This window comes from Hyposmocoma kahamanoa, unplaced genomic scaffold (assembly GCF_003589595.1).
Source record: "Hyposmocoma kahamanoa isolate Upper Pololo Valley unplaced genomic scaffold, ASM358959v1 213, whole genome shotgun sequence".
Classification (NCBI taxonomy): Eukaryota; Metazoa; Arthropoda; class Insecta; order Lepidoptera; family Cosmopterigidae; genus Hyposmocoma; species Hyposmocoma kahamanoa.
In genome coordinates this window covers 277,176-288,119 of record NW_020653734.1, presented here as the reverse complement: position 1 = coordinate 288,119, position 10,944 = coordinate 277,176, and the positions used below count along the sequence as shown (strand labels likewise).

At 36.3% G+C, this 10,944-nt stretch overlaps 1 protein-coding gene across 1 annotated transcript in view; it reads left to right on the top strand.

Annotated features, from left to right (window-relative positions):
- The window catches only part of LOC113227680 (ATP-dependent zinc metalloprotease YME1L1), a 26,133-nt gene extending 20,222 nt beyond the window's left edge, over positions 1-5,911 (top strand). The window contains exons 7-11 of the mRNA XM_026460650.1: positions 458-558; positions 1,275-1,426; positions 4,134-4,240; positions 4,684-4,842; positions 5,243-5,911. Coding sequence (XP_026316435.1) covers positions 458-558; positions 1,275-1,426; positions 4,134-4,240; positions 4,684-4,842; position 5,243 — 520 coding nt within the window. The 3' untranslated portion in view covers positions 5,244-5,911. The remainder of the gene's footprint in view (positions 1-457; positions 559-1,274; positions 1,427-4,133; positions 4,241-4,683; positions 4,843-5,242) is intronic.
- Positions 5,912-10,944: the final 5,033 nt, after the last annotated feature.

Sequence of the window (10,944 nt, the reverse complement as noted above, 5' to 3'; positions counted from 1 at the left end):
CATGGAAATTAATATTCAGCATTCGGCAATTCGATGATTGCCATAATAACGAATTTAATGTAAAATATGTAAAAATAAAAGTACAAAAACCTTTTATCGTTTTCGTGACAATGATCAAACGACAAAGATAGCTATATGCGCAATTTCATATCGTCATCCTTGTTCTTCAAAATGTATAACAATAATTTTTTACTTGTTAGTTACTAAATAAACGAAAGATATGTAAGAGTATTCGCAATAAAAAAATATTTAATAATGGCAACATGGCTTGTCAATTGAAATAAATATGTCACGAGGAGGTTTATCAGGGGTTTTGTCACAAATTGCATGCCATGCTACGGCCACTGGTTAGCTATATTTATAGCGAGATTTTGTTGTTTAGAGAATTAATCAAAAAAATTTGCTTTAGCAACATTAACACTGAAGAATAGGCTTTTGTGAGAATGCTATTGTTCAGGTATCACGTGACGAAGCAGCAGCTGCTGGCGATGATGGACACAATGATGGGTGGTCGCGCCGCTGAGGAACTCATCTTCGGACCTGACAAGATTACCTCAGGCATGTATTTATTTTTTGTTAGTGTTTTTTCATCACACCTGCTCGTAAATAGTATGATGGCATGGTGGTTAACTTGACTCTAAAGTCTAAAACTAAAACCCTCGGCCCTATTTTCTTTCCATTACGGCCATGGTTGGTAAGGATTTTTTAATTTGTAGCACATTTTTTCTCAGATAGGATCAGGTTCAATTTCAATAATACATACATGCTATTTAAATACGTAATTGTTAAGATTTTTTTATAATTGTTTAGCAAATTTTTATTTAGTTACAATCCATAATGGCTGTATACATCTATGCTGTTTGCAACATTGTAGTTCAAGTTGTATTATGTTGGTAAAAAACAAAAAACAAATCGCCATTTGCAAAATGTATAATTATTGTGTTGTGAACCATATTTATTCGTACAAGAAATAAACATTGTGTTTATTTAACTGCCTCCGTGGCCAAACGGTTACCACGCCGGACTGCCACGCAGAGGTCCCAGGTTCGATTCCCGGGCCGGGAGAAATATTTGTATGGCCTACAATTATTTCTCTCGTGAGTTTGGGTGTAATTTGTGGTTGTCTATGTGTTGTAGTGCAGGGCTATGTTGAGTGTGTGCGTTATTATTATTTTTTTTATTTCCTCGCAAATGTGGTGAAAAACATTGTACGTATCACGGACGGTACGCAATGCACCATTACGCCTTTCCTAAGCGTGAGATCCGCCCCGCAGGCGCGTCGTCGGACCTGAAGCAGGCCACGTCCATCGCCAGCCACATGGTGCGCGAGTGGGGCATGAGCGAGAAGGTGGGGCTGCGCACCCTGGACGTGCCGAGGAACTCGCTCAACAACCCCGACCAGCTGGGGCCCAACACCAACGAGGTGGTGAGTGCTCTACCGTCGAGTTAGAACCAGAAACAGAGACGAAATCCCATATTGCCATATTGGACAGTAAATAAAAAATGTTATAGCAACTATACTTCCAAGTCGACTAAAAGCCAAAGGCAAAGACCCCACGACAGCCGGAACACGAAGTTGGCCGAGAGACATTGCGAAAATAGAAGCACTGTACATTCCTTCTTGTTCAAAATCACATGATACCCTGAACAGCTGGCAATAGTAAGCCCGGTGAAAGGTCTTTAATATCTAACTTAACGTTGATGGAAGACGTCGTAATCAGACGTGTGTAAGAGCGCGTTCCCACTATGTCGTGACGACAGATTGTCGTGCAGTTTACAGTGTCCTGGCTTGTATATTTAAATGAAGTTGTTCACATATAGCACGACACGATTAATTGTCGTTCACGATTTTTTATCGTTACAACAAACTGTCGTCACAGTGGGAACAGCTAGAACGACAGTCGTCAGACGATAAAAAAAGTCACGATAAAAACGTGACGACAGATTGTCGCAGCTCCTATTGTCGTCACGTTGTATTTTCTTTTCTTTGTGTGCTTCCTCTTCCGCATTTTTAAAAGTAATATATTATTAATATTTCGTCGTCATCCATTTCGAGCGAACACACACTAACGGCTTCCAAAAGAACATATAAGCGACTGCAGTGCATCATACGATTCTGTCGTGCAAACGACAAGGAGGCTGTCGTGAAACAATAAATTGTCGTCACGATCTAGTGGGAACAGCTTAGTCACGACAGTCGTTCAACGATAAAAAATCGTCCACGACAGATAGTCGTGATATGGGAACAGGCTAGACACGACAGTCGTCTAACGATAATAAAACGTGACGACATAGGGGAACGCGCCCTAACAACGAAGCCCTAAACTCCCTTACACTCAATTTACATTCTCATCATTTGCAGAATCTTTGTAACCAAACTATATTCTCGCCAAATTCGGCATATTTTTTATGTATGTAAGCGACACGCCTATTCATAACAGTCGCAGTGCCACTCAGAGCTTTAAATCGCAAAGAACTGAGGGGCAATATCGCTGCGTTCGTCACTTTGAGACGCAGTTGTGAAGTCCCATGTGCCTGTAATTACATCAGCACCCTTACCCTCCAAAACCGCAGCAGTAATGCTCACATCACTGCTTGGCGGCAGAAATAGGTACGGTGGGCTTGTAAACATTACTTCTATATCGTCGCTTTACTTTCTTAAACTCGTATATTAAAACACAGAGCTACTGAAATGCAAGAAATGGATTGTATATACAAATTTTGCAGGCTGATTTCAGATCACATTTCCTTCGTATTCACACACTGGCTTTTACATATTCTTAAAGTGTTACTCATCCATCCAAATTAACACCCTGGATAAGAAATTTAAAATAAATAGAACGTTTTTCCACCTCTTGAATAATTACTCTTTATGAGATACGAGTTTGAGAAAGTAAGACATAGATGTGACCCATTTACTTACTTCTTATTTAAATTCTAATTACGTGAACAAGCCGTGGACAGAATTAGCCTAAATAATGAACATTGGCCATTGACTTACAAATAAATGGACGACGGGTCTAATACAAAAACCACGAAAAAAATGTCCCATGTAAAGGAATATGAAAAAGCGAAAACGTTAAATTTAAATTGTAATGTCATCGCAGTACTGTCTAATTTTGCTTGCTTCGCTGTCAGTCGAACAAACGAAGACTAAAGCGTGAATGACGCTCTGTATACGATTTTAACGCCCTAGAAGTTCGGACACTTTTTAGCGCGGACCCGACGTCCATATAATTGTAAGTCAATGACATTGGCAATCAATTTTGTTTTCCTTTGCTGTCATTGGTTGCCATGCATCGTTTTGTTAATAGACATTTTATGTCGAATTTGGCTAGTGTATAGGCAGTAGATACTTTGGCAGTTGTTCCGTGGAGTTGGAACACACAGAAGTATGTGTTTACATTAAAAGATATAAAGTAGAATTATACTCCAATTAGTGCGAATCTTTGATACATCCACAACACAACGGTTCGAAGCCCAACCTACATGTAGTCCCGTGATGATAGAGTGGTTTGGAGGAATTATTTCGTGCAATGATTTGCGGCTACGTTGTTCCAGATCACGAAAGAAATAAAAGCAATTGAAGCGCCTTAAGCCTCGATTGTTGTCAGAACCGATGTCGTCAAAACTTACACATTTTTAATTTGAAACACTACAAATTCTGGATTGTTAATATAATTTGAATTTTATTCTGTTGGCATATCGTTGAAAGTTAATACCATCAATACCTATTATTGCAAGTTGCAACGTTTTGATATTATATTGAAATTTCAATCTATGTGCTGCCCTCTAGCGGTTAATTGCTGAACGACGACGAATTGAAGTTATTGAGTTCTCAAAAAAAAAGAAGCGACTATATTGCGAGGGTCTAATTTTTACTTTCGTTCCTTGTCTTACTTCTTTCTTCCACAAAAAAATATTTCGACTGACAGAAATTTGAAAATGTATTAAAATAAGACACGGGAGATATTTTTGGTGCGGCTATCATTCTTCCACTCCAAAACGGCTCAATAAGACATTTTTCTAGGATTTTAGAGAATTTGCACGAGAGACGTACGAAGCGAAAACGGCGAACTGAGCTCAGATAGGTGTTTCGAAACTTGTACTGTATCTACTGTTCCGTGCCCCAGATCGACGGCGAGATCAGGAAGATCTTGAACGAGAGCTACGAGCGCGCGAAGGCGATCCTGCGCATGCACGCGAAGGAACACAAGGCGCTCGCCGAGGCCCTGCTCAAGTGAGTTTGTTGCCGCCTAGTCAAAAGTCAAAGATTATTTATTCCATAGGTAAAATAAATTTACACTTGAAATCGTCACATTTAAGCTACTGCTCGTTCACTACGCTGACCTCCCTGAGAAGAACGAGCAAGAAACTCTAGGGATTGCTCTTTTCAAATAAACTTAAATGCTACGGAATACACTTTGAATCAAATTTGTGTGGATTCTGGAGCCGTGTCATCTTTCCATACATCTTTATCTAACACGTAGTCTTCAATTTTGTAATATGATTTTTCGATCAAAATATTTTTTATGTAGTTTTTAAACTTAGGAAATGATAAACTTAATATATGCTCCGGAATCTTATTGTAAAAACGTGTACAGTTCCCCATAAAAGAGTTGTTTACCTTGGTTAAACGGGAGCAGCGCCGGTGCGCGATTGTTGTAACGAAGGCCGTGGCAGGTACGAGACGCTGGACGCCGAGGACATCAAGGCGCTGATGAGCGGCGCGCCGTCCAAGCTGGAGCGCGGCCGCGCCAAGGAGCCGGGCGGCGCGCCCGCGCCCGCGCCGCAGCCCGCGCCACCGCTGCTGCCCGCGCCGGCGCAGCCGCAGCCCGCCTGGTGAGCGAACGGCCGAGCCCCACTGCTCTTTCTCCCCCTGCAATCCTAGTCTAAACTTCTAAACGTCGACTGATTCATATTGATGAGCACCTTTCCGCGGCCCGTATTCGCCCATGTAACCCCTATTAAAAAAAAGTACCGAGTGCGGGGGTGATGTTCGTTAGTCGAAATACCAACGGCGGGAATCGCGGGATAGACTACAAAAATAACGCACGTAATGTCAAAATAATGAGCAATTTCTATCTAAAGTCACAAAAATGCGTATTAGGTTTACTCTGTACGCTATTTTACTTAAATCAATTTTTTTAGTCCTCAAAATTGTTCCTTTCAAATACCATCTCTCGTAATCATTGATTGTTAAACGTAAACTATGCACTCTACTAACTCTACTTTGTTTCAGAGCCGGATACCTAAATTGTACAAAAATAGGAGCAAAGTGTATTGAAAATTTTGCAGGCCGCTTGTAAAGAAATAAACATAAGCAAACTAGTTAGAGTTACTGCAATGGTGATTAACGTCTCCACTAAATATAGTTTTGAGTCAAATACAAACTTTTTTTGACATAAGCATTTTCATTGATCGATAATATGCCGTATGCGGGATTTAGGAGATTCTCATTGGCCAATACACTAACCGTGGCAAATTACATTAAACTTTCTTCCGAGCACCAGCATTAGTAAATACAAATACGAGATTCGGGTCAAGTTTACCAACGACGGGAAGCGCGGGATAAATCGATATCATAATCGCGCAAACGGACACCGCTATCATTAAATGATAAACTCGACTGCGAAAATTAGGAATTTTTTACTAGACATATTAACCGTAAAATTATATTTAAGTCGCATGCAGGCACCACATTAGTTTAATTACTAAATAGAACCAAGTCGGGTGATGTCCCTTAGTCAAAATACTAGCGACGATTAGCGCAAGATAAATCTATATAGTACACTCGGTAGATTTTCATTGGTCGACACGTAACACTTACACTCGAACTCACCTGCGGACACCAGCATTCGTAAATAGAACCGGGTGCGGGATTCGAAAGTTGTTCGTTGGTCAAAATATCAACGACGTGAAGCACGGGATAAATAGCTTATAAAAATCCCGCGCACGGACATTATTGTTATGACAATGTCACAAATATTATTGTGACAGATTGAGATTTTTAACTTTTTATAATAATTAAACCACAGGTTAGATAAAGTAACTGCGAAAGATTTCTGTAACTTTTCTTTAAAATAATTTTCGGGATAATTCCTGAATGAGTTCTGTGAGATTCGCATTCGTATTGTTATTAGTTAATAAATAAAAATATTTAATAATAAAAGAAAAGAAAACATGGCGGCGCGTAGGAGACTATAACGTGTACATTTAGCGTTAAAGGTACTTTTTTTATTTATTCTTTAAGTTAATTTTAACGTAAACATTATTATGAAAACTAGTAAAATGTTATTAAAACTCGTTTGGAAATATCTTACCGAACTTGTTATAAATAAAAAAATATTTTTTATTCAAAACTTTTGCTATATGCGGAAATTTGTGTCACTAGACAATAAAATTCTAGTAATTTTCCCTTTAATTTTCATTCTTAAATAAATAGATAAAAGTTTATTTTTAGAATTGTACAAAAATCCGTAACGACTAGCTTCCTGATTGTGTAACATAACCCAGACTAAGTTTCGAATAAAAATGTTCGTGAAATTTGACATTTCAATCTGAACTTCAGACTGGGTTTCACAGTTACACAGCCGTCTCCTCTCATTATCGATTAATAAAAATGCCGAAACTTTAGAAACTGTATGAGATTAATCAACCTAAAAAACCTGTGTAAGGCTTTGTCGCGTTTTTATTCTGATTTTGTGGAGTAAGACGACTTGTTTGTTTTTATTATACATATGTAAAATCGCAAGAGGATGAGATATATCGAATTTTAAATTAAAAATTGTATCGTAAAGCTTTTAATTATTGTTTAAAAAAAGAACCTAAAACATTAACGTAAAATTTTACTTTGCCCCACAAAATCAAATAATCTAGACAATTTATTGTTAAATAATAACATTGTATCAATAAAAAATAATGTCTCTCGAGTGCGTTAACGGTCGTTTGTTCATAATTATAATCCCATTTTGTAGTTCTATAATATAGTTAATCGAAAAACTGGTTCAAGTTGAATAAACAATTGAAAATACTTAATTGTTAACTCCTTTTTGTAATGGTCATAAACTGCAAGTCGTCCCTATCGTTGCCAACTACTTTTCTGACAAATTATTCGTAACTTAGTAAGACGTACGATTTGACTCTATCTTTATATGTACCATCAGCAAAGTTAATGCGTTACCACCTTAGGGGTTCTTTTTGCAAGCGGGTAACAACGGTCACCCGCAGCTTATTTGTTCTCGCCAACCGACGACGACGATAATAGGCTAGACCATGTTTTTATAATAAACAAACGGTTTTAACAAAAAAGTTTCAACAAAACAAGGGCTAGGTACTATCGACGGCCCTACTGAATTAAGGTGTATGATCAAAACTTCAACTTTTGAGGAAAAATAAAGAGTATTTTTTAAGAATATTTCATGAATAAAAAAATACCAGGTTCATACTAGAACATTATAGCCTAATAAAAAAATATAAAATATGTAAAAAACAAAGAGGCCGCTATCTCCACGTGGAACGAAACCTGTAATGGAATTGGTAAGCCTTCAACTTCGCTGATAGTACTTCTACGTTTTTCATATATGAATACAACTTATTGATAGAGTGTGACACAAGCTACAACTCTAGATGTAAAGTTACGATAGTCAGGAGAGGGATTATATGACTGTAATTACATTTTAACATAAGAAGTGATAATGGAAGAAATAATTAAACAAAATTCTTATAATAAGAGAGAGGAGATGCTGAAAAACAACCAATGAGAATTAGTTAATTTGACATGTCCTCGACCTCGGGATGAACCCCGGGTCGAGCACAGACGGCTCAACAGGCGTAGTATACCACCGGTGGTTACCTCAGGAATCCTTACCGTCTTGACAGAAAATACTAAATTTAAGATTCCCGTTTTACGCAATATCGAGTTCGATATTGTGTAAGTTAATCAATCCAAAAACAGAACTGCAAATAGCATATTGAAAAAAAATCGTAAAGTCGGCTAGTTCGTCGGCACGGTTTACTGGAAGACGTTGGTTCGAATCCAGCCGGTTCGAAGGAAGTTTAAGTGTTCGATCTTTGTATTAACAATTTTAAAAATCAAGTTTATATTATAAGTATTTATTTGAAAAAAGAATCCGCTAACAAACAAGATACCACGTCTCACAATACATTTTGTCTATGTGGCGGTGATGTCCCACCGGTGGCCATATGTAAAATTTGTTCTGTCGGATATCAAATATGGTCATTTTGATCCCGGTCTAAACGTGTTAAAATAACTGGATTATCTTGGTTGTGCTAGAAAATGAGCCTTTAAGTGTCCAAGTGAAGCGTGGCAGGTGCACATGAAGCACCACCAGCCACATAACCTGGTTCCGCTCCACGCGACATTCGCCTATAGTACTGATAGGGAGCTTCCAATTATGATAAGGGTTGTCACTTAATCATTTTCATATTTTACATAAATTTAATTAAAATGTTTATTATTGGTATCATAAAAAATACACTTAATTCATTAGTTAAAAGTAAAGTTCTTGAAACTTATTAATGAGTGACCTTTGTTATTGTGTTGCTATGGCTCAACTATAGTCTGATTTTTAATCTATAGCTATATATATTTATAGTATAGTGATGTGTTTTCTTAAAAAGAAATTTACAATTTTTTTACCATTAATTTGCTAAATAATATTTAATTTATATTGAGTTTTTATAGTTTTCGTAATGTAAAATTCTCGATTAAAAAAATTAACATTGCATTTTTTTTTTAATTTATCTAAAAGAAAGCAATTGACAGTGGTTCTTAAATCTGACCTACCTTCTGCAATCCGTTTAACTGGTTTAAATACAGGTGGCTACAGCTACAGTCGCCGCACAGCATTATGCGCTTTCTTTTTAGAAAAATATCAGTATAAAAGATATATGACCTACCGAGTACCGACTCCGTCATAATCATTAAAGACAAAGAAATCAATCCTTTAAGACAACATTGTTTTTATTTCATCAGTAACTAGCAACCCACTTGTGCAGTGCAGTGCTTCCATTTACTATATCCAATTAAAAATCAGACTGTACACATGTTATTAAGCACCTTTGAAGGGGTTGTTTGGTGCGTGCTCCAGTAATTGGCCGGTTAAGTAGTTTTTTAATCTAATTTTTACTTCTTATGAAATCATATACTGTTTATATTGCAAGCAACCCTTTCGAATGTTTGCAGTGAATAGACAATTGTATAATTTTTTTTTTTGCCCAAGAACATTCATGTTAACTTTTTAAATTCAAGGTCACCGTAAATAAAACACTTGTTTCTTTAAAAAAGAAACAAAAATCTTAAAATTCGTGTCTGAAATGGCCTTAAGAAGTATCAAATTATAGGTTCTTTCGCAATTGTAAGGTGGTATCACGTGTTTATAACTAGTGCGAAATGTAACATGTAAGTAAACAATATCATTAAAAATATTATATATTTTTTGTTATACACAGTTTTCAGTAAAACATAATATAGTTTGTAACGGTAGTAGAATAACAAAACGGAAACGCCCTCCAGTTTGATGACAATGTTTGAGCGATTGCATGCCCAACAGATTGCAATTTTTTAGAAACAAACGGCATTGAAATTGCAATTATGCAAACTGCACGTAAATTGCAACTTTGCAATTTAAAAAAATATTTCAAATGGTGTATTTTTTCACTATTTCAAAATGCTGTGCGATTAGAATTAAAAATATATTATAATTTATTGAAAACTGTTAGTAATTTTTCTCCTCTCTTAAGGTCGGAATAGACAGTATATATTTACCAAAACTTCAAGTAATAATATATGAGTGTATTCTTAATAGATCTAATACATGGTCTCACGCGCACATGTATCAGTTGGCAGAGGTAGCTCGACCAGGTTGGACGTGCTATTTGATCAGCTATTTTGTGTGTAAGTGAGCTAGTGTTACAGAATACTGTTAAACAGATTTAAAAAGATGCTACCCTCTGAAATGCCGAAATTATTGTATTGTACGTTGCCCCACATTTTTTATTTGTAACTAGTAATTATGGTAGTGTGTTTAGAAGAAAATTTAGTGTGTATTGACTAAACTAATGGACAATTAATCACGTATTTGAGTTTAATTTTTGCTAGATATGTTTCAAACCAGTCTGGTTTGTTAGTTAACGTTGAGTTATCGCCACGGAAGCTTGTGATTAAGAACCACGGTCTGGTTCGAACCACGGTCTAGTTCGAACCACGGCGAGCATTAATATAATATAAATACGTGCGGTATTTCTTACTTTAGTTAATACGTCAGAGTCTCATGGTAGTTTACTATTTAAGAAAGTTTAGCAATTGTAAGTAAAATGTAACAGTTATTGTTTTGAGTTTGTTGCCTTTTATTTTTAATCATTCAATGGGATATCAGAGGGAGGTATTTCCACTCGTAGAAGTTGAGATAAATATGATTTGCCTATTTCGATCTTTGCTCATTTCACAACAGTCAAGTCTGAAAATTGTAGTTTAGTTTGCATATTTTAGTTAATAATAGTAGAAATAGCGTTGTAACTGCCATTTGTTTCCTGTCGTTCAGAAATGTCCTTATAAATACTGAAATGTTATTTTATTTTGAAAATAAAAATGTAGAAAAATGAAAAGAATTTTCTGCGACTATTTTTTCCAATTTAAATTCGTCAACGTCATGACCATGAAGAACGTGATCTACATGTGACTTTTCTATAGTACTAATTTCTTCCATGTCTCTATCAATTAGTGATGTTAGGGTTTTTTTTTCAATGAGACAGTTTGATGAAATCTGAAACCATAGAAGGTACAAGGAATATGTCTTAGGAAGTGTAAAGTCTTTTTTTTGTAAAAACAATTTTGACATAGTAAATTTTTTGGCCATCGTGACTAAAAAATGAATAAAATTGATCAAAATTTTTTTAGTGCTGATCAATACACACAGTTTC